Genomic DNA, 25103 nt, shown 5'->3' with positions numbered 1-25103 from the left:
GTCACAACCTGGCAGCCCTCAAATATATTGTTTGCAAAATAAAATTTTGTTTGTAAAGAAGGCTGTAGATGGTAGGCTCTGTATTACTCTAAGTGTAAACACGTTTAGTAAATGAGTAACAGCTACAGCGATTCTATAAATGGATGTTACAGTTACGTCACTCCCATTTACAGCTCACCTTCATCATATTTGCTAATTTGAAAGACAAGTTTGAGATGAGTCATCAGTACAAAAAATGAATAAATAAATAATACCGACTCATTTTTAACCTTGCCTTTCTTGATTGTGAACGCACATTTTATCGAGACAGGTTTTGAAAGGTATTACAGTAAAACACGTTAATAAAGAACACGCGTATAACGAATTTGTGGTTATAACGTAGTAATGTTTATTCCTTGTATGGTTCCAGTAAGATTTCTGTAATATTTATATAACGAACTATGTTTATAACTTAGTGATTTTGACAAATTGTACTTGCAGCTGTCCATTCCTAGCACACACATATCATATACATGTACAACCAGCGATTCGCAAAAACAGGGTCATGAAACATTTAGCTCAATAAATGTATTTTACACGGGATTTTACACCAGCTTCTCTGCAAAATATATTGAACACATATCAAGCATGCAGCACAACATGGCCATTCGATGTAAATACATGTTCCATCATTGCGATAAGCAAACTTATTTCAAGAGAACCTTCGATTGGTTGGTCTTTAGGAACCAACTCGGTCCATGTATTTCTTATCCTAAATATATCTCAGCATTAGTCGTCCTATAAGCCGAGTCACGAAGCAGGTAGTTCAATGACTGACTTGATCGTATTTTGCATGGGAATTTGATTGTTCTTCCTTTGAAGGTCTGAATTATATTCGCCTGAAATATTAAATTACCAGTTGAATTTTGATAATGGCATATAATAGCCAAAAAATATAAACGTGTTTGTAACTTGTTTAATTGAAACGACATTGGAGATGAGTTCCATAGTGTATCTTCATGTAACTGCACTGACAAGTATTAGCTATTTGAAAACAAAGCATATCCAGCAACTGTTGTGAAAGACCAAATTGTTTAACCTTGAAACTGTTACAGCTATAATGTTGTCATTAATGAACTAATTTCCCTTGCGAAATGTATTGTTATACACGACAGACTTTAATATCTCACTGTAAATATGTTTTACATATGTGTTTTTCTCTACATTTCTGTTTGCATGTTGATTAGAATAAAACTATTGTCATCATCACGATTATGAAGTACAGAGAGGTATAATGTCTTACATTGTCAAGTGTGAACCGTATTAAAACGAAACAGTCGTCCTATATTTTGAAAATTTGATACGACTCTTTTTCATTTCAATGATCTAAAACTTCTACAGGATTTAGGCCTCTTTGTTAAAAAGTCATTTGAACTGAGGAAAGCTGGCTTGATAAATGTTTAAGTTGTTCATATATGTTTTGCTATCGATCCCTTTTATATGGATGTAAGGAAACAATTAAGTTCAATTGAATTGAATATTAACCGATGATGCATTCTCTAGTATTCAACGATGATACCTGATTCGATCCATCATTATCATAAACGTATTTAAGCGATCTGTCAAGCAAATAGCAAAATGCTATTTATGTAGGATCTTCTATATATGTGTAGTCTGCGTCAGAGCAGGTATGTAAGTTACTTCGGTTATTGAAGCGTGTAAGCTAGTTCTTTCTTTCTTCCATCGGCCTTAGTGGAGTGAACAGATTTCACAAAGAAAGAGGGTATCTGAAATAGAGCTATTTAGTGGTAGTTTTGTCCATCATCTGCGACCAAAACGTGTCATTATGGCAAAAGACATTACTCACAATGCTGCTGAAAAGCAGACCGGCATAGAGGATTGTTCGGAACAGAAGACTTCGAGACAGGTGGTAACATGGAGTAGTACACTTGAAACAATTGTTTCCTTGATTGGCTATTCGGCCGGGATGTCCGACTTCTGGAGAATGCCTTATCTTGTCTGGAGAAATGGAGGAGGTAGGTTTGTTTTTGGACTTCATTACTCTACCGAACGCTTTAAAGAAAATTATAATTTAATTCGCTTTAAATATCACTTATTTATGATGAACGTTTTACATTCTTTACAAATAAATATACAATTTGTAAAATAATACCATTACATCAGTTGAATATCAAGTGACTTTCCCCATGTGATATTTTGTATTTGTTACCTGACTCTCTATGTAAATAAAATATCGTAAATCATATATGTATAGTCATAAATCGTTATGACTATATAGATCCTCAGAAACTATTGACTGGTTAATAGTTTGACTGTTGACCGGCCAGGAATGTTATCCACGCTATTAATTGTTGACGTCATAACCTCCGGCACGCCGGACCCAGATATATGTGACGAATGTCAACAGAAGCAGTTACACGTTTAAAATTTGATGAAATTTGGGTCGATGACATTTTGACTGTTAAGGAAAGACAAGGAAAGTGAAAACGCTATAAATAAATGTATTGAAAACATCATTCCTGGGAAGTACAACTTCGCACGGCGTTGTATGATACAAATCTAGCGATTTGTTTTCATTGAACACCGATTTGATATGTTTCTGGATTATTCAGGTAACAAGATAGTTATTTCATGTATTATCTTGCAGTCAACAGTCAAAACACTTCCTTTGGTGTTTGAACTAACTCTAGGAACTGTTTCCTTTGACATTCGGCCCCGGGAAACAGTTCCTATGGTTAGTAACAACACCTTTGGAAAATATGTTTTACTGTTGACTGATAAAACAAGATTCTCAAATGTAATACAATCTAGAGCGCTTTTGATTGGCAGGTAAATTTTTGCGACATCATGAAACAATGGCGAGACGTCATAATATGAGGACGTCGTAACAAAGTTGCGGCCTTCGCTGGATTAATGCAAAATCTTTTGACGTTGATATATTTCGATTCATGTTGTTGTATTTATGCGATAAAAAGTATCTTAAATCTGATACTCTCACCAAGGCTAGCAAAATTAAAGACTCGTTTCAGGAAATCTCATTATGAAATTAACACTCATTTATGTGTAGTTTATAGCCGACCCGACGTTTATCATATATACTTCAATGTCACTATGCTTACTTGATATTTAAAATATTTCGTGGGGACGATGGAACATATCGACGTATTCCCCATAAACGTGTGGTTAAATTTTCCTTACGCAGAAATTAGGGGTCTAGTTACATGTGTAAATCACATCGTTTCAATCGTTGTTATAGCTGTTTTCCGTCTTTTCATATTACAGAGTTACCTTTCTTGCAGGCAGGTGTCCATTTTTGCGTCAATATATTGTGTGCGGAATTCACTAAAAAATAGTCTTTGGCATTTCTGTGTAAATTATCTTTTTTGTGCTAAGACATTTTTTAAGATTTCACGATTGCTTTGTATGTTTATGAATGTGTGACAGGAGCTTTATTACATTACACACTGTAAAGTTTTGTTCCAGTTAAACAAGTGTGACAAGACTCTTTCCCATGTGGATATGAAGGGTAGAGATATTCTACCCGAGGGTAAAAATGTAGTAAACTTCGAGGCTTGTTTAGGGATTATTTACAACCTGTTTGCATTCTTTCTACATAAATAAACCAGCGCATAGGTTCTGATAATAGCGTTATTTACTGAGAAAATAGTAAGTTTGTTCGCAGCGACTTCACAAAGTTGCATTACATAGGTAACTAGATTACAAACAGAAAAAATGTAAGTCGATTAATGACAAGTTTTGAATATGAAAGTAATATATTTTCAATATTACTTTCGTTGTGATAATAGGATGGTATATACTTTAATCTAAAATGTTTTAATTCAAATTAATAATAAAAGTCTTCTCCTATACCCTTTTAATATACTCCTATTATACAATTTTTTTTTCATTTCTTTGCAATCCTCTTCATTTTCCGGTTTCTGATAGTAGATTCATATTACTGATGACGTTCTTTTACATATAGATATTTAAATATTTGTCAAATAACCATTGTGATTAAAATACTGTTGGCTTTGGAGATTTTTCCTGTAATATTACTTTCGCCAACCTAACTTGGCGGTCCTTTTCTGAAGCCTACTAGCACATGACATATGATGGTAATCTCGTCAGAGAGATTGCATAATCGTGTGTTTTTTATAACGTACCCCAAACACGAAACGAGAGCTATCGCTTTATAGTTATCAAAGTCCGTATTATAGAGACACTTCATGAGATGAATTATTATTATTATATTTGTGTATGCTCCGCTGTAGAGTTAGGAAATGAAAGAAGTAATTGTCTACATCAAAATTAATTTCAAAACACAGTGTGATCTCCGTTAAACAAGTCATGATGTAAAAAAAATGTTTTCGTAGTAAAAAGAATCAATCATGGATATTGCCCTTGAATATGTTAAATATTGTTATTAAGTTAACTAATGCCATACATGTATCTGATATTTCGATTTCCATGTGACTATTAAGGAAAGGACTTAACTCCATGTTATTTGTATGCTAAAACACGCATATCTCTATACACCAATGCAACTGGGTCGAGATATATATGAAATTATCAATGGCATCCCTCATGATTAAAAAATGGATATTTTTTAAAATTACAAGTCCAGCGTTCCAGCTGTCTGGTGTTATACCAGTATCCAGTGCAATATTAAACTAATCAACATATGTAGGTAACATAAATTCAATTATTGTCGTTTCAACATGCCTTATTATTATTGAGACTGTTAATAGCAGTATCACCTCGTCAGGTATAATTCTACAATTCCAAATATGTCCATGCTGATTTAGTCATATCTGAGATATAAGTCCTTATCCCGCTGACGCCTATACATTTCATGTATCGTTTTCTCGTCTCGTTATAAACTCGTTATCTCGTTATAACAAGTTAACTATCTCGAAGATATCTATGTAACACTGTATACTTTTCTATAAGTAAACAAAGATGGTGAAAATATGGATTTTTTTAATGATAGTAGAACGATATAGATGTATTTTCAAGTGCAGGCTTATCTTCAATGAGGGCTTGTTGTTTACAAAATGTACTAATATGGAATGATAGTATTAATCAATATAGACTTTTACCGTACTCTATAGTATGTACATTTTATGTACAGCTGTCGTTATTCTTTATGCAAATATGCATAAAGTATGCACATGTAATTTTCACAGATCATTATACATACATAATTAGAAATATGCTCATTAAAAATTTGCAATGTGAAATATGTACAAGATCTGCTTATATAATGAATTTGTTTACATCGCACATGTCGCTTTATTGATACAAAGTATGTAAAGAGAACAGAGAACATGTACACTTTATTACACAATCATGAACCTTTGCTGAGGTCCCTATATTGTTATACCGCCTTGAAGGAATTAAGTTACATCCGAGGTCATTAGAGGTCGAAGATCCTTAAGTTTTGTGTTATATAGTATAAGGTCACAGCCCTTCGTGGCCAAAGGGCAAGAAGTGCGAAGTTCTTCTAAGGTAACATATACATGAAAATGTAAAAAAAACCACAATCTTCAAAATTCAATCCAACACACTGACAACTTCAGTTTGCGGCCGCTATTTTTCACCAACTGTAAAAAATCCTATCAGCGTGCATGCGATGCTTTGAAGTCAGCTTATTATATAATCAAGCTGTTCAAACGCTTTCATGATCCGACGAACGTGATCTTCATCCGGCAGAAGCTCCATGCTATTGCTCTTTATTTGCAAACGTTCAAGTGATAGACCACCTTCCAATATAATCAGGTGACGAAAAACGGATTATCTGTTACGGAAATAAAAAAAAAAATCTTCCTTCTCTTATGTGGATATCCTTATTAAAAGGGTGGTTTTTGGACAAGGATAGAGTGTGAATATATGAATAAAAAATAAACAGAAAATTCGACTCTGTTATTTCCATAAATTACAATTTTTAATATTGCATAATTATGGATACTGAAACATCCGGCTGCGCCCTTTAAGGCCTTGCCTTCAGTCATATTACTCATTTTAAAATGTTTGTTCCATGCTAAATAATATGGAAATGCATGAGTAATAGCTCAACTACATCTTATCGAAGAACTCAAGGTCTGGGTATTGTGGCGTCAGAATCGCAATTTCGACTTGGGCGTGGCGTCACAATACGTAGGCTTTGAGATCCCAAAACGACGTGGGTAAAGTACTATTTACCGTCACCTTCCAGTGACTATGACTTTACAAAAATCACGTCAAATGACGACGTCATAATTACCGGCAGGTGGGACTAATCGACGGTAAAAAGTACTTTACCCACGGCGTTTTCGGATCTCAAAACCCACGTATAGGACTATCGACTCGGGTGTGACGTTACAACAGGAATATTGAATCAGTATTCCTACGTGACCATATAGACCTATCCACATCAATCCGCCATCTTGAAATTTTAGAGTTATCCTCCCCTTGATCGGAGTAAAGACACTTCCGGTTTTGGTTACGTACACTGTAATATAGTAACAGCTTACTACATTTGAAACGAATTTTTCCGATTTGTTACACGTTTCTATGCTGTGTTGCTGCTAATATTATTTGAATTACATATTTTCATATATTTAGGTGTTTTTTATCGTAAATATTGGATAGTTTCCCAACATTTTCGTTCATTTTTTGAGTGGGCGTGGCCGATATTAAAAAGTTTCAGTGGAGGGTTCATTCAACTTTGTAAGTCCGATCTTACGTCTTCCATCTTCCCCGTAAATGTATTAAAGCATGGTGAAATAGCATGTGGTAATATATCCACTTATCACGATAATGTATGCGTTTATTCCGACATTTTCTCACTAAAACCATCATATATACATCTTACATGTATATATATGTATATGTTTGTGTGTGTACAGATCGAAGTTTTTAAAAGAACTGGGTACATTCACTGGCATGTCACGCCTAAATTCCAAACTAGAAAATCAAGATGTCCGTTTGCAGAGTGAGACTGTTTTTGACTTACCTTTGAAGTACATTGTACATGATCCAAATTGGTGATGGAAACCACTACATGTAGTTCACGCACCGTGTTTACCTCTTATATGTGGTGTCTATTAAAATATAGGACTCTTGTCATTTGAAAAGGAAATACATATGTATTCAAATATGTGAACAGTTTTGTGCCTTAGTTTGTGGTTGCTGTATTTTGGATTAGACACAGAAAGAATATACATGTAGATTATTTTTTTTACATATAAACAGCACCCTTCCATCCAAAAGTCTAAAATACAATAATGACATTTGTGCATACATAGATTTTTTTGCATATGCTGTAATATCTGCCATGTGATTTTCTGCACCCTAGGCTCTGGAAATGAAACTGTTACATGCAACTTAACATCACTCAATGTATTCTTAATGCTTATCCTACTTGTAATAGTTTAAATAAATTATTTATGTGAAGCCAAATCTTACATGGATCAAGTACCTTGAAAGGTTTGCTTTCTTCTGAAAGACTTTGTAAATGATGATAGTCAATTCATTCTAATCAGATTTTTAATACCAATCATGTTATGTAGGCCTACCTTTATGTAGATAGATATATTTCAATATTTCTATTCAAAATGAAATGCACACTCTTTACACATACTTCATAGCAATATGTTGGCGATTTATTAGATACATATATGTATCCTGAAAGTGGACATAGTTTCAAATAAAAAATGAACAAATATAAAATGATCTAATCCTAAAAGTTGGTAAGCAGATGACAACAATAGGTACATGTATTTGTTGCTGTCTAAATGAAGAGGAAGCTGAATGAATGAACATGTATGTACTTGTTTTGTGTGTGTGTGTATATTTATGTGAATTGTACTCCACCGCCTTCATGAAGAAGTTAAACCTGTTACCTCTTCCATTTTTGCGTTAATATTTTTTTAAGTGAAAAGTAGATTGTCCACAATCAAACAAATTATTTATAGATTGATGATTACTATATAGTACAAATAATGCAAGTACATACATCAAACCATGTAGTGATACAAATGCACTATGTTATGTATGATACTGCAGTTACTTATGTAAAAAAAAGTCTTTTTAGAATGCAGTAACTATTCTTGAAATGCATCTATACAATAATCTCATTTCAGCCAGTATATGGTACCTTCAAACTTCAGAAACATAGAATCAGGGATCATATATATATACATGTACATGCATATCAAAACTGGAAAGAAAAACCTGGCTTATCTACATGTATTGTACTTTATTAATATATATATACATGTAAATCATTACAATAATTGTAAATGTCTTGTGAAGTTAAAGAAGCTAGCATACTGCCCAAAACAAAAGAAAACAATATCTTCAAATCTTGGTATTTCCAACTACACCTATTTCCAAGATGACAGATATCTTGTACATTCCCTTTATGGGAAATGGCCATGACAATAACCCATTGGGAAACTGTGAAACAATTTAACACTATGTTGCTTATATATATTAAGTCACATCATAGATAATGGTAATTGTAGGTAGGTTTGAAGACATGTTTATTTATTTTTGTAAATGGAATTAATATGGATGGTGGGACATAAGAAAATTCTGAAAATTGATACTTTTAGGCCCTCTTTCTGACAGGAATACATAAAAATATTCACGTTCATATGATCTTTTCTACTCAGTTTCCCTACCAATGCTTCCAGAATGGGTTATTATTGAGGTTAGTTTCAAGCAAGGATTTATAAGTGTCTGTGTCCTTGGTTTAAAGATTTTATACCTGTGACAGAACTCTTTATAGACTTGTCTATGATACAACCCTTACCTAAAATCACTGTGACCTGGCTTTAGGCAAGTACAATAGCCAAATTTGCATTTTTAATCCTCACTACAAGTACATTGTTGTAAAACATAAACATACACTTTTGAATGTTGTCTGCATCTACATTTATACATGTACACAATTACCACATTAATTTAGACTCTAGAGGAAGATAGATTGCATGTTTTCAGATGTGGTTTATTAGATGACAGCTTCAAGCTACAGGTATGGTACATACTACACTTTTAAGTGGGGCACGTTTACAGGTTATGATTTTTCATTTCTGCAAATTTTATTATTCACGAAAACACACATACTGTAAATGGATTAGGTAACAGGCTAAGTCTATATAAATCTTCTCCATAGTAAGTGGTGTAATACATATATATTGATTATATTATTTTAACAATCTTCGAATCTTAATTAGGATTGTGAATATGAACTTTATGTGTACATATATAAAAATATTTATACATGAATTATTTTTTATAACATTAGATAACAAAAGGACATAAATTGTACAAATGGTTTGATATACATGTAGTTCAACAGAGACAATAGAGATATCATCTTCAACGACGTTTACCAGGTAGTTGCAGAAATACATGTACACCGTGTGACTTTAGACAAGATAAATCATATCCGTTCCTATCTTCATGTAAATCTATGTCACCAAAGTGGGCAAGTCCATATTAAAAAAAAAATCACTGCATTGTTTCTATTGACAAAGTATATTATTTTAATTTTCTAGAATTACAATTCAAGAATATAGGAGAAATATGTAGTTTTGTAGTCCAGCAGGATTTTCATTATTCATTTTAGCTTTAAATATACCTAGCAATGGTGCTAAAGCTATATCAGGATCAAGTGTGTTCCAAATTCGCATGACATCAGGAAAGAAGCTATTGCCAAAATTTATCTAAACGAGGAAGAACCTACACTGTATGTACAGTTACCTCAGATAATGTAGTTATGTACAGGTTATGATAGTAAAAATGTGTACATTCATACAAGTACATATATAGATAACAAGATGTTGTTAACATAGTATTACTTTATTCAGTCAAAATACATTAACTGACGTAAGTTTGACGTTCTGTCAATAATAATTAGCATAAGCATAGTGTTTTAATGTAAATAAATGTATTTCTATGAAGATAGTGTTGGTATGCGAGACTTCAATCTCCTACACGTACATGTGCCGTGGTCGAAGCAGATACATATACATAAATGTACATGTGTATTATGAAGACACAGTATTTACATATTAAAATAAATTGATCTATTTCACTAAAAACGGCAACTTTTAAGAGCTAGAATTAAACTAAAAACATTTACAAACAAATAGGATATGTAGATGTTACATTTGTACCTGTCAAATTACAGTCAACAGTAATACAGGGTGTATATGTAAAGTATCTGCAACATGTACGCGTAAATACCGCCATTATCACGTTACCGGCGACTTTGAGTCGGTAGTTTTTGCACAAATTTAACTTGACAGTTAACAATATTCTTTTATAAGGTTTAAGCAACAGTTAAATATCCAAACGTAACTCACATATACCTCTAACGTTTCGTAATTAACGTGTTTTACGCGAAAGATCGGCTGACGTTTACTACCATACAATGCTCTGTCCATGTAAACCGGAAGTTGCTTTACTCCGGGCGCCACTATCGCTTTACAAAGGGCGATAACTCAAAAAAAGTTATGTGGATACGTCTATATTAGCCAATGAGAATGGTGTGAAATCTGAGGATATCTAATATATTACGTGAATTATTGTTCTCAAGGTAGTGTTGTATTATATGCACGAGGCCAAAGAATTTACATTGACAGAAATACCTTCATCAGAGCTCAGGAGGTTCTGGGTAACAACAGATGGAGAATTTACAAAAGATATACAAAGAAATAAATTGTGATGCTGAAATGGATGTAAGTGTTGTATGTACTTTTGTATATCCGGTTTATCGATGGGACTATATGATGTAATGCCAATGTTTATTTGGTTTTCCATTGATAACGCTCAGCCATGAATATTCTAGAACACCCAATGTATGTTACGTATGCAGCAATGCATGTCAAAATATGACAACTAAGGCTGAATTATCTCCCCATTACACAAATAAATAAGTACATTTCTTTGAACCTCTGAAATACAAAAGAAAAAGAAGAGATAATAGCCTAAACAGAAGCATTATTACCGCGACATGAACATGGTTCCATTGTCTGCACGTCAATATTGATGACGTCATCGACAATGCACGCCACGGTCTCACCGCATGGTATCATTCCGTCAAGTAATCTTTAGGTTCAAAAGGTTAGCATACCCTAGGTTTTGGCAGAGAAATCTCACACGGCTAAAGCCGCTGACAAATCAATGAATGGTGGGAGAAATCAAACTTTTACGAGTTTAATTGAAACAAAAAAACATACTTCAATCTTATGACAAAGCATTATATTATGAATTACTGTGATTTGCAAAATGGCAATTACTGTCTACGTGTTTAATTGAAACAAAAAAACATACTTCAATCTTATGACAAAGCATTATATTTGTTTGCCAAAATGAATTACTGTAGATGGGGTACAAAATATGGCACCTGATACATATTTGAGTTAAGGCCCACAAGATGTAGTGACTCTTTGGTGACTGCCCATTTCTAACATGGAGTCATATCCCATTCCAATTGTACAAAAATTATGCTTTTGTCAGTCTCATATCAAAACTTAAGGTAAAAGGCTTTTGTACAAAATGTATATGATAAAACCGATTATGAATTACTTCCATGATGAATTTCCAATATATGTTTACATTTCTTTCTGACAGGTGCCTTTTTGCTAGCATATGGAATTACATTGGTGGCGTGTGGAGTACCGCTGTATTTTCTCGAAGTCATCATTGGCCAATATTCTGGAAGGGGACTGTTTTCAATATGGGGATTCTTCCCATTGCTCCAGGGTTGAGTAGTTTTACATATTTTCTAAATTAATTTAATACATTTTCTATATTAGTAATGTATATACGATAAATGCAAATTTTAGTTTTCGTATAAGATAACGAGGTAAGTGTTATACTACTATTCGCATAGAGAAATGTTTTGCAAATGCATTGCAGATGCACTATAAATGTGATTACATTCAATGTGTGTTTTTACATTAAAATCTCTTCTGGGGACTGAAACCAGGGCATTCAAAATATAAATAAATAAATAACTAAATATTTTAACTGAGAAAATGAGAGTGAAAGAGATGTTTCTTTTGTATTTGTCTTTGTATCCTGTGAAAAAAAAATAATAATGTGTTTCACTACGTCAGTGTACTGGTATAAGATATGCTCTGAATACGATTGAAATCTTTGCAAATACTAACTGTGTTTTGTAATATAAATGTTTTTCTTTGATAGAATAACTGACGGCTATTCTTCTAGATCATCTGGTTTTAATGTTCTTACATTGTTGGGAGTTTTCTTTTAGATTTAATATAATTGTATTCTATTTCGTAGTGACCCATGCAGCATGTCATTATTACAATACAGCCAACAGTGCTGGTTTCAATCAAAATATGTATATGAAATGATGTTCACTACCTGCGTTTTAAGCGGTTCAGATGTTAAACAATAACATCAGTTTATGTTTCATGTAAGCGAAATACGACAGTGCTTAAGGACAGACGGCATTGCTTACTAAAAAATCGAACAAAACATATCAATAATTTCCATGAAGGGTCGGTAACTATTAATTTCGAGACATAAGAGCATTAATAGAAACTTAGTTATTGTCACGTTAATAACGATAAAACGATGTCATCGTGCATTTCTGATGCTTAAAAATCATCATATGACTCTGTTACAGGTATCGGGGTATGCATTGCTCTACTGAACTTATGTTTTATCGGTTATATTTCGACGATGCGCATATGGTTACTGGAGTACCTGAGACAGGCGTTCACCACAGAACTGCCATGGACATCATGCAGACACACATGGAACACCAATTCTTGTGTGACGTCACACGCGATACTCTCATCCAGCACCAACGGGAGTTTGCGGATATCAACAGCAAATATTTCTATGAATTTAAACGCCACGGCTGCTATGTCAGCAGAGGAAGAATTTTTTAAGTAAAGTTTTTCTTTGATATTACTTTAAGGGTATGGTATATATTGAAGTAAATGGACTAATACTGCATTTTGGAATTTAAATACATGTATATTTGAAAAAAATCCATTTAGTTCGTTAGGATATCAATTATATATTAGAGGTTAAATGTAATCGATAATGTAGGGAAAATTGCAATATATACCTATGATAGGTCCTTTCTCTTTGTGAGAATAATATGTATATTTTGCAATCCAATTTGAATTAGGAACACGGTTACCTTCATGTTTAAATCAATCGAAACATCATTTTGTGATTTGGTGGAAATTATAGTGTTGGCCACCTATCTAAAACTTTTGATCACGTTGTTAGCAGCAATGAAAAAACGTATTTTCGAGTTTAAAAAACAAATGAGAACTATGATGTTTCAAAATTCGTTTCTGTGATATCCGCTGTTATAACAGTGTTGTATCTAATGAAGTCGATAGTTTTCTGAGCTTGGAGAAAGCACGGAAATGGATACACGTGATTTCCCTTTGTCTACAAGGTGAACACCTCTTGCAGGTGATACGCAATGGAGAGCTACCTGTATAGACTCAGCGTATGTGTGTTGATCAAATGCTGTACATAGGGGTCGGCTAGCGAGCTAGAATGCTGGTAGAGAGAGATCAAAACTAGCTACTTTCGAAAAGCATGCATCAAAACCGGTTGTCATAATACATTTTCTAATCTCAATTGAATATTTTTAACTTGCATTGTCATGCCTTTTACTTGGATTTAACAAAAGCTGACACCCATTCCAATCCTTTTCAGAAACAACATTTTATCGCTGTCCGATGGTATCGAGGACGTTGGATATCTGCGTTGGAACCTCGTCCTCTGGGCGATTGTTATAAAAACAATTATTGTTATCGCCCTTTTGAAGAGTGTAAAGACCATAGGAAAGGTTCATTTATTTCTTGCTCCTCAATTGCAGAAACGTGATGGTGGTGGATATTTTTCTGCTATAATAAATTGCAAAAGTGTTTATGGTCAACAAAAACACATATCACATTGTTTCTTTGTCGCATATTTTTATTTCATCTGATATATATTTACTATTTACAGATGATGTTGGTTACCACATTTCTTCCTCTCCTGATAGGCCTTGCGATGTTCATCCAATCATGTACCTATAGCGGTGTCAAGGAAGGCATCCTCTTCTTGATTACGCCGGACTTTACCAAACTGTCGGAGTCAAGAGTAAGCTTGCTTTGCAATTATATTGATAATAAAATAAACATACTTCGATGCATCCATCTTTCAATATAACAAGGACTTATTTCCCTTGATGGAAGGTATCGATTGTGATGTCATTATTGTTTCAGCTCATGTCGATTTATTTGGAAAATATGGGCGTTATACTCGCTAACATTAGACGGAATTGGTACATTGATCCTTAATGTCAATGTCAATAATATGTTCTAGTAAATCAGTAAAAGATGCATAACTATAGTGTAAATAATCATTACTCAATAAGTGGTTGTTGATATGGTATTTACTTCTGATCATACTCTGACAAAGGGAAAAAATGCACAAAAAAACCCCAAAAAAACAAAAAAAAAACCAGTTTCGCCTGGGTGTTCTGTAGATTTATACACAGGGATATGAGAATTAGCATATGTATGTCTGCACCTTCCAATGCTTCTATAGACTATTTTAAGCGCTTTAGATCTATTACACAAGTAGAGTATGATTTGTACCGTTTTTTATCCAAAACGAAGAGACAAATGGTCTAATGACACTCTCTCTACTGTTTCTTAAGATGTTGTTTGGTATACAGTGTATGTTATAAGATTTGTGATTTAAAGATCATATAGCATAATTAAAATATATATCCCAGGTGGATACTGAGGGAAATTTGAAAGTGAAACGAGTATGTAGCTTAAAAATTATCTTTCATAATTTGATTGGCTATTTTTGTATTAAGAACAGCTTTAGTTGCTCGAATTATGTACAATCGATGTACACGTGCTTAAGGCTTTCGATCCTATTTAAACTAGTGATACTTTGTATGCCCATATATCACTTCATAGGTGTACTTGAACATATTTTAGTTGAAAAAAAGTGACTATGGATTGGGCCTTACTTTAAATATTACTGTTGGTTCGGTGCATATTTCTGTCACCAAATAACCATACCACTTTACTAGTGTATATAGCATGTATAATGAGCGCCAATCATGTTCTAATTGAATTGATACAAATATTAATATTCAATGTAATAATATCATCTGAACGTACATTGTAGTGGGAATACTTATTTCAAGAAAAAATACAGCGGTTTAACACTTTTCTCAAAACTTCGTTTCATGTTCAGTGTTCGGAAAAGTATTAATAAGAGGATTTTTGATGATTGATATGCCTTCCTGTTCCGTGTTTGCATATTACAGAGTTAGCTCCCTTGCGGGTAGATATCCATTGTTACGTCATTATTTTGTGAGCGCAATTTACGTCGTTTTCCACGAAACGTTTGACGTTAAGCTCGTACACACATGACGTCACAATCAATACCTACCCGCAAGTGCAGATAACTCTGTAATATGCAAATTAGTAAACGTTGTAGTATGGGTATTTAGTGGGAAGAATTCTGTTGACTTGCTAAACTGAAATGTTCATTTTTTTGCCTGATATGTATCCATTTTTATCACCTTAATTATGATTAAGTATACCTAAGAAGTGATATATAGCCATACAAAATATCACTACTTTAAACGGAGTCTAAACCCTTAATTAATTTTGCAGTCATCTGATTTAGCCATGTCAAATATATTTAAAGAGTTGTCTAGCCAACAACATAATCAGAATCATTTGTTAGATAAACCATTATATTATCATGTGGCTTGACATGACATTAAGAATCAAAACGCAATGTTGTAATGTTAGATGTTGTGATTGAAGTCAATAGCGTTCATTACGTTTAACAGCAATACAAATGTTTACATTATAGATTTGGATAGAGGCTAGCTTTATGGCATTTTACAGTCTCGGTCCAGGCTGGGGCGGAGTGATGGTGATGGGTAGTCACATGAAGTTTCACAATAAATGCCTTCGGTAAGATTTCTCTTTTGAATTTCCATTTTATTACCATCATAAGACGGCATGACATGATATAAGTATCTCCTTTTCTAACCATTGATTAGCTACTAAAAATAGATGACATATGTCTTGATTGGAAGTAAAAAATCATTGCTTGTGAAACATGTTTTTAAAATGTCTCTTCACAATTGTATTACCAACAACAGGTAGCATAAGATACGTAATACCATTAATAATAATGAAGTGTTCTTATAGAAATATTTTCGAACGTAATATAGTAAAATCGTGCATTTGTTTCTTCCAGGACTGTACTTGTAAGTGTATGTGGTGACGTCTTTTTCGCACTTTACAATAGCTTCATCTTATATGCTGTCCTTGGTGTGATGGCCAGTGAAATTGGGGTCCCTCTAGAGGATGTTGTAAAATCTGGTATGAAATATTGCAATACATTTCAAAAACGAAATTATATTGATGTAGCTTTTAGCTATATATCACTGACTCAGAAAAGATATGCTCAGTTTGTTAAAAAGGGCTAATAACAACAGAAACCATGATTGAGAGTAAATAATGTCATTTATTTGAGTTATAAATGACTACATAAATTTCAACTTCACTTTTTAAGTACAAAAGTGTAAAGGTTATCTGTTGATATCATATAAATATAATAACATAAAAAGAACCCCTTTTATACAAAGATGGGACTAATATAGGCCTTATACGCGAGAATAACACACATATACCCTCTAAGAGATACTTTCCTATCATTCGCTTATGTTAACATCAATATAAAACATTACTTGATTCAGCGGAAACTGTTTTCATGTGTGTACCAGAACTTCATACCTGTTTTAGTATATACAATATGAAGGTCAATATAATTACATGTAAATTATATACGAAACCAGACACACCTCCGCCTGTTTAAATTTCTACTTTAATAAAGTTGTGGGATCTTTTTTTTTTTTGGACGAGAATGAGTCAAAATGTCATCATTATGAGTAACTTCTTGATTATTGCTAAATAATCAATTAAATAATTACGTAAGCGTCTGGGTTGTTTTACGGAGCGTTGAACTGGAATGCATGCACGTGCTGGCTATTTGTATGTATGTCAGCAATAAGTAAGATACTGCTTTTAAAGAAACCCTCGAAATTTGAAATGCGTTTACTTTCACCAAAGATATCAATAAACGGATTCGATATTCTTCATGTATCCAGCCATTCACTAGTTACCGGTTTTAGCTATGAACAATTTCTCTCTCAAGGGTATGACACATTTCTCGCGCTAATCTTTTGAAACTAAAGTTCAGGTAAAGCAATGGTGGCTGAATTACGGCCATCTCGTGTTGTTGTGTTGTCGCCTTGTCGTGTTGTCGCCTTGTCGAGTTGTCGCGGTCTCAAACTGCGACAACCCGAGATTTAACAGTTAAAATGTCGACTTGTCGCGTTTTCGAACCGCGACAAGTCGACAACACGACAAGACGACAAGTCGACAACACGACAAGTCGACATTTCAAACACGCTAATTAGCGCGTACAGAATCTCGTGTTGTCGCGGTAAAATGTCGACTTGTCGTGTTGTCGAGTTGTCGACTTGTCGTGTTGTCGCCTTGTCGTGTTGTCGACTTGTCGTGTTGTCGAGTTGTCGACTTGTCGCCTTCCTGTTACACATGCGCAAATCATATGAAATAACCACTATCTTTGAATATAGAAAACTGAAGTCAGTGCTTGTGAATATTTGGTGTGTTTGTAAGATATTCGATGTTCAAAATTGTTAAAAAATTATATTTTTCCCCATTGTTAACTCTTTTGAAATGTATTATACTTAACGGAAATCATAATATTAAATTAATTGAATATTAACAAAACAAAGGATATTGTCAGAACACAGAACAAAAATGTTTGTACAATGAACAGTAACAGAGAGGACAAATGTACATGTATATCAACTTAATATTGTAAAATCTCCTTTACAAAATATTGTGTTATTAATCGGTTAAAACTTATTATTCAATTTGAAGAATTGAAGAGAACACGGATGATAAGACGAAATATTATCTATTATTACTAATTACTGTAATAGGTTATGTGTGCAGTACATCAAACAATAACCTTAATTTAAGATCTAATAAAGAATTTGATTTAAAACGATAAGAAAAAATCATTAAAACTTTCATTTAGTCCAAAGCGTTATAGAACAGATAAGGTGTTGTGCCCCATCTTTCTGGTAATTAGTTCATCTATTTTGATCATCTGCATGCATCACAACGTATATAATGTTAATATTCTTATTTATAAAATTTGTTTATTGTAATACAGCAAGATTTAACCCTCGAAAGTTTGATTGTGCATTTTGACTACAGTAATTCATACAATAGTAATCAAATGCTGTAGCATAGATACTTCCAGTAGACATTTAATATAATGGAACTCTTGCAAAAGAAAAGTACACAATTAGTATTTCTGGGTCTAGAAATTCCTAATACATAAAACATGTGTTCATTTTACGAAATGAATATCATAATTATATAATAATCTTTCTCAAAGCGATCAATTTGTGGTTAAGAGAGGCTTGGCTAATTATGATACATCCAAGTATAATTGACCTGTGTTAATATGGTCCGAGTGCAAAGTCAATAAAAGCAACTCAAGTTACATTACGCAAACATTGAGTTCTTCAGGGTGGTGTCCTATGGTCGATGTTTTTTCTTTTAAGTAACATGCACATTAGAGAATGCTTTGATACTTGCCAAAAAAAAATAATATCTAGTATAAAAAATAAGGACCTCAGTTTCGGTTCATATGGTGTTATACCGCCCTGGTATAATTTAAAATAATGACCTCGGGCTACGGTCTGGGTTATTATTTATTCTACCAGGGCGGGACAACAACATATATACATCCTTATGCATGTATATCTGCAGTGCTTTTATCTTTATATTCGGTAATTCCTGTGTTATATTTGATACAATTACCATTATGCTCCGTCGTTATATCGAGATATTCGATGCCTTTTCCTTTATATTATGTAGCTAAAATTAAACTTTATATTCGGTACAAATTTCTTTAAATTCTGTACACACTTCTTTATATGATGTGCAACCTTCTTTATATAATGTGCAAACATTTATATAATGAAGATCAAATCCGGCTTATAATATTTGCATAATTTTTCGGCTGATTTCGTCTTAGTGACAGCACTTTGAATAGTTGTGTAGGATTTTGAAAAGGAAATTATTGCTCTTACCAACGGTAGTAACCGTTTTTGTAAAGATTTACTATAAATATGATTTTAACCGCTAAAACTTCATATAGGTGGACTACGTTTTGTTTGTCTCGGGATCTATCCATCCTTCTCAATATATATATCACCATGTAGATTACGATTTTACCGATTTTTGTATTTAAACTCATAAAACGTCCAAAATAGTCTATGCATGACACTCTGGTGGGTCCAAATTATTGGGTCGCCATCTACATGTAGACAATTAATCCTGTGTCTATATTGGATCACCAATATAAGAAAAAAAATTGATTTTGTTTTTAATTTTAGATGTGCTACTATTTTGTTAATTCATATCACGAAAATAAAAACAATTAAGAAGCAAACGCTAATTGAATTCTTCGTTTCGGAAAGGTAGTTGGTCTTAAAAGCTGTATATATGTGCCGTAATTTTCATACTCACGAATCAAGAGCTTTTGGATATTTTATTCACCATCAACCTTTCGAAAATTACATTTACAAGTATGAATAAGAACTGAAAATGATTTTGACAGTACATATGCGGTCAGGCTATGAAGCCAAGATGTGGTCTACAATTTCATTTAACATTTTTATAAAGTAATAAGAAATTATAAAGTGATTACTGCAGGTATGCATTTATCTTAACATACATAAGACATAAATTCTGACTTGTAAATAATGTTTACGACAACTCGACAACACGACAAGTCGACATTTTACCGCGACAACACGAGATTCTGTACGCGCTAATTAGCGTGTTTGAAATGTCGACTTGTCGTGTTGTCGACTTGTCGTCTTGTCGTGTTGTCGACTTGTCGCGGTTCGAAAACGCGACAAGTCGACATTTTAACTGTTAAATTTCGGGTTGTCGCAGTTTGAGACCGCGACAACTCGACAAGGCGACAACACGACAAGGCGACAACACAACAACACGAGATGGCCGTAATCAGCCACCATAATTGAAACTAAAGTTCAGGTAAAGCAATTGGTGTCTTGACTTCAGTCAGTGTAACCTTGGCGTGCATTGTCGATGACGTCATCAATATCTAGTGCATGCGAAGGAACCATGATCATGTCCTGGTAAAAGACTTCTTTAGACTAATAGTTCATGTTATAATTTTGCATATGGGGACAAACAATTATACCATGCCTATGAGGTTTTGACAACGAAAATATCATTATCATCATTATCATTATCATGTATCATTTCCTCATGATATGCTTTGGTTTATGATTAATGCCATGTTTTAGGGATGTCAGTTGGCCTTGTGGGTTACAGTAGAGCTTTAGCGTACCTCCCTGCGCCTTATATCTGGTCTGTGGTGTTTTTCTTCTCTGTCTTAATTGTGGACCTTGATGCGGAGGTATGTAATAGATGTGTTGTGTTGTTTGCTATATCCCAATTAAATAAACAGTTGTCAATAGTGAATGCTGTGTAGTTAGACGTAATGTATATAATACCTGTGAATCCAATAGAAAAAACATATTTTATTCTAACCTTTCAACAATGTAACTATTCTGCCCTCTCATCAAAGTGGCGTATCCTAAGGTAACTGTCTATTGATTAAGTATTTCCACGCCCAGCCCAGACCCTCCGAGCTCCTCGTTTTGATAACTAGCAGTAGATATCATGTCCTAAGTGATTATACAATATTAATTCGATATTAATCAAAGACACAGTGAAACCAACTTTAAATTAGATTAAATTACCGCTAAAATGTTGCGTATATTGGAAGGAATGTAATAATTTCACTTATTGTTAGCTTTGTAAGGAGGAAGACGTGGCATCGATTAATATTTAAACACCTTTATGTTTAAAAGACCAACCACATTTTCAGGTTATATGTACCGAGACAGTGGTGTCTTTCCTCAAAGGTTTTGGGAACAAATTAGGCCGACACATTCATCTGTTGCTAGTTATGCTGATATGCCTGACCACATTCCTCATCAACCTACCTTTCTGTACTCAGGTAAATATGGGGATGTTCAGATTGGTTATGCCAACTGAAATTATGCAACTGACACTCTTATAGACTATATTGTGATTAGTTCATAGAGGTATTGAAAATGCCTTTCTTACCTTTGCTTTGGTTTTCGCTTTTCCAGATAAACACGTTAATCATAGGCTAGAAGGCTTTGGTGATAAGTCTGTTTATAATTGATTATGTTCTAAGTGTAAGCATTTATTCATGTGTTTCATGTGTATGTAATAGAATATACGCGAAACAAAACTTAGGAAGTATTTGTTTATGGAATAAGTTCTACATATCAGCGGTGAAAATAGCGACTGTTTATGTTTTTACACGCTGAAGTAAGCCTATATACTAGATGGGTTATTTAATTGTAGCAAAATATTAATATGCATAACACTCTATCTAAATTAATAATTTTAATATTCTAGGAATACATATCTTGATTTCAGGCTGGACCTTACATGTTCCAGTTAGTAGACTGGTATCTACCGACGTGGTCAGTAGTGGTAATTGCTTTATCACAAACCATCGCCATGATGTGGTTGTATGGTGAGTCGGTTCCTTCCGATATGGACGAAATTCATACATTTACATTGGCTTCATATTATAAAAAAGTTCCTTTCGAATGACCTGTCTTCCGTCTTGTTTGCTTTTATCAATAATGCAATAATAGTTTTCATTGTTTTAGTTACCCATTTGCTTATACCTTGTAATTGAAATCATGTTTAATGTACCTTCAATTACACAGCATCGCACATTTGCTTTATAATTGTATGTCAATAGAACTATAAGTTTAATGCAATCTTAATAGCTGCTTTGTCTAGTTACAATTAATATTTTTAAATTGAGGTTATTTTGCAGGAGGCGATCGCATTGATTCTGGTTTAAAGGACATGATAGGACGAAAAATGCCCCACGTGCTTCGAGTTGCTGCATCCTACATATCACCCGTCTTACTTCTAGTAGGTGTTAGTGTGCAAATGAACTCTGGACCTATATTGTATTCTGAAGTTTGTCATTTAGACCCACCCATTGGTATAACAGATGTTACTCAAAATGGTTTAATTTAAAGTAATGTATTTATACAATATGAGTCACCCATTGGTATAACAGATGTTACTCATATAGTTTAATTTAAAGTAATGTATTTATACAATATGAGTTAAAGCGTGGAATTAACCTAAATGAAACGCATAGGGTATGTAAATGAAACGCATAGGGTATGTCATTTTTTAAATTCATTTAATTATTGATGTTTTACTTAAAAAAGTTTGATTTGAAGTAAGGCACACCATATGCGCGAAAATAAATAATATTATTAAATGCGTGGCTATGTGTTACACGTATGACACAATGTAATGTGCTAATTTAAACAGAACTGTTCCCTTACTTTGGGTAACAGCGATATGGTAGCCATAGCAGTTGTAAAGTAGGCGGATAACTGGAGATAATTCCAACAAAATGTATAAAAATCTTTCTGGATTTCATAGAATGCTAAATATTATGTTATAAGGTAAAATGCTTATTGTTGATGTATAGTAACGTTGATATATACTATTATGATATAATAAATATTGAACCCACAGATGCTTCTCCTGGTCAGTTTTGTAAGGTATCGACCACCAACATATGGTTCCTACGAGTATCCGGAGTACACACATGTTATTGGCTGGTTATTGTCATGTTCCATTGTCGTTCCAATCCCACTGGTCATCATAGTAAAAATCGTCAATTTACAAGGTTCATTCATGGAGGTAATGTCCAAGTGTACGATATGCCCATTTCGTGGCAGTCTATATGTATGATCGAGATATATAAATGATTCCGAGTAAAAAATATATCGAGTATAAGAAACAACGTGTTACCAAAAAATGTCAAACCATTTTGAGATTATTTTGCACATACACATATGTATTAAGTATAAAGACAAAAAATATTTAAAGCATGTGATTATGAAGGATTAAATATACAGTGGATATATTTGCCATGTTAACTTCTTCCTCATTAACAATGTTTGATTAACGATAGATTAAATTTGGTAAATATTGAAGAAAATTGAATTGGTGGTAATATTCTATTGTTATTTATTAATTTATTTTTCCACAGAGATGGAATACGCTGACGCAGCCTAGTAGAGACTGGGGTCCAAGCGATAGTGCCTACCGACTTCAGTATCTGCAGCGGTTACAAATAAAACGCTCATGGGCAGACATTGCGTTTTATAATCTCACCGGGCGACAGAGATACAGTTCTAAAGGACAGAGTGAAACTCTCCCGCTGGAGAGAGTCGATTAAATATCTATTCAAACTCGTATACCAATACTTATAGATCTATAAAAATGTTAGAGTGGTTCTAATTATTGTTTTGTGTTTTTAAGAACAAAGTGGGTTTTATTTCAATGGATGTTGGAATCCTGAATAATTAGGGTAATATGTGTGTATTTATACTGCAACTTACGGAAGAAACTTTCAACATAGAATGGCGAGATAAAGCAAAAAGATGTATATAAAGTATAATATTCTGTATGTCCTTCACGACTGTCGTCATGTAGATCAAGGTCACGTCCGATATTATAACACTATGGTCACTTGGAAGCAGTGACAGTGTCATCTGCTCTAGTTACAACACGATGTCAACGATATTTATAATAAAATAATAGAAACGACACAAATAATTATAAGACGAAAATGTATACGACTAAAGGAAGGGACGCAACTTGAGAAATAGTGCTTCATATTCTTGTGTTTGGCTGTTGATTGACAGGCTATTCTATTGACGACGGTTTTGAAGACCGATCAAATATCAGCCCAAAATTGTAACATTCGGGATTTATAAAGGTTACGTTGGGATATTTATATTGACCAATATTTATATAGATCAGCATATGCACTCTGTATATGTAATATGTAATTTGTATGTATCCAACACACGGTTACAATGGGACATCTTTTTAAAAAGTATATATACAGATATGTGATGAAATTAAAACCAGGGTGACTGGGGCAATAATTATAGGAGGATATTTAAGCCTAATGAAAAACTATACGAGAAAGATAGGAAAACGATTACTCAAAACAAAATATTTTTCTGTAACTGTCCCACATACTGACCAATAACAACTGCCGGATAAACTTAATCCATGAATACGAAATGTTTTATCCTTAATACGATCACGTGAATTTGTTCCACATCTGACAAAACTTTTTTCTAAATTGATCCAGACTTGAACCTTCCGGTGAATGAAACGTCATTTAGTCCTGCCAAAAGGTGATGTCACATTCACCGGAATGACGTCATTTTTAGATATCGAAAATCATGTATCGTCTTTTTCTTAGTTCATAGCAAAGTTATGTATTGTTAAGAAATTTTTTAATGGATAATTATTTTTAGTAAGTTCATTTGGTTTCCGTGATATTACACACTGAATCGATTTGCTTATACAGTTTGCGAATGCGCTGGAGTAAACTCTCATTCGGTTTAGTGAATTAATCTTTTTCTCCGCGTTAAAGAAGCGTCTCACTTGGAGCGAAACCAAATAGATAACTGATAATTTGCTTTCGTTTTGAATGCCATTATGGTTGCAGAATAAACAGAATACACAGTTAGTATCCTACAAGTTTTATTTTGGCTTTCCTAAGTCTTGCACCAAAATAAAACTTGTAAGATACTAGCCATGTTTTCTCTATATGTGCTATGGTTTAACACAAAATACAAAAATTAAAAAATAAAGAAAAAATACAATACACATAGAGAAGGAAAAAAACAAGGAAATGACATAGATCTGTTTACTAAGTAAGAATATTGTTAGTGCGATAAGATCTGAAGTCAGACCAACGAAAAGAAAAAGTACATATCACCAAGCATATCGCATGGAGTCTTTATATACATGTAGCTTACAATAAAGGATCTCGGATAT

At 33.5% G+C, this 25103-nt stretch overlaps 2 protein-coding genes across 3 annotated transcripts in view; one reads left to right on the top strand and one right to left on the bottom strand.

Moving 5' to 3' along the window:
- LOC138318963 (zinc finger protein-like 1 homolog) overlaps nucleotides 1-25103 on the bottom strand; it is a 433896-nt gene that overhangs the window by 129779 nt on the left and 279014 nt on the right. The window lies entirely within an intron of this gene.
- LOC138318953 (sodium- and chloride-dependent glycine transporter 2-like) lies at nucleotides 1684-24802 on the top strand. Of its 2 annotated transcripts, none has more exons than XM_069261782.1 (13): nucleotides 1684-2015; nucleotides 11626-11757; nucleotides 12650-12917; nucleotides 13708-13840; nucleotides 14002-14136; nucleotides 15883-15986; nucleotides 16276-16400; nucleotides 20465-20577; nucleotides 21052-21183; nucleotides 21636-21735; nucleotides 22048-22148; nucleotides 22773-22940; nucleotides 23293-24800. In XM_069261782.1, exons 1-13 carry the CDS (start codon nucleotides 1826-1828, stop codon nucleotides 23479-23481), a joined length of 1890 nt encoding a protein of 629 aa, XP_069117883.1. In that variant the 5' UTR covers nucleotides 1684-1825; the 3' UTR covers nucleotides 23482-24800. The 2 variants fall into 2 exon arrangements, with proteins under 2 accessions (XP_069117883.1, XP_069117884.1); XM_069261783.1 differs by lacking the exon at nucleotides 1684-2015 and adding an exon at nucleotides 9829-10730 and having other exon boundaries at nucleotides 23293-24802.

This window comes from Argopecten irradians, chromosome 3, assembly GCF_041381155.1.
Source record: "Argopecten irradians isolate NY chromosome 3, Ai_NY, whole genome shotgun sequence".
In the NCBI taxonomy this organism is placed as follows: domain Eukaryota; kingdom Metazoa; phylum Mollusca; class Bivalvia; order Pectinida; family Pectinidae; genus Argopecten; species Argopecten irradians.
This window is presented reverse-complemented; position numbering and strand designations above follow the sequence as displayed.

Excerpts from the sequence above, each read along its gene's own strand:
- LOC138318953 (XM_069261782.1), top strand. The coding sequence starts at position 1,826 with ATGGCAAAAGACATTACTCACAATGCTGCTGAAAAGCAGACCGGCATA. Across the intron at positions 21,184-21,635 it reads ACCTACCTTTCTGTACTCAG|GCTGGACCTTACATGTTCCA; the intron begins GTAAATATGGGG and ends TCTTGATTTCAG. Across the intron at positions 21,736-22,047 it reads CGCCATGATGTGGTTGTATG|GAGGCGATCGCATTGATTCT; the intron begins GTGAGTCGGTTC and ends GTTATTTTGCAG.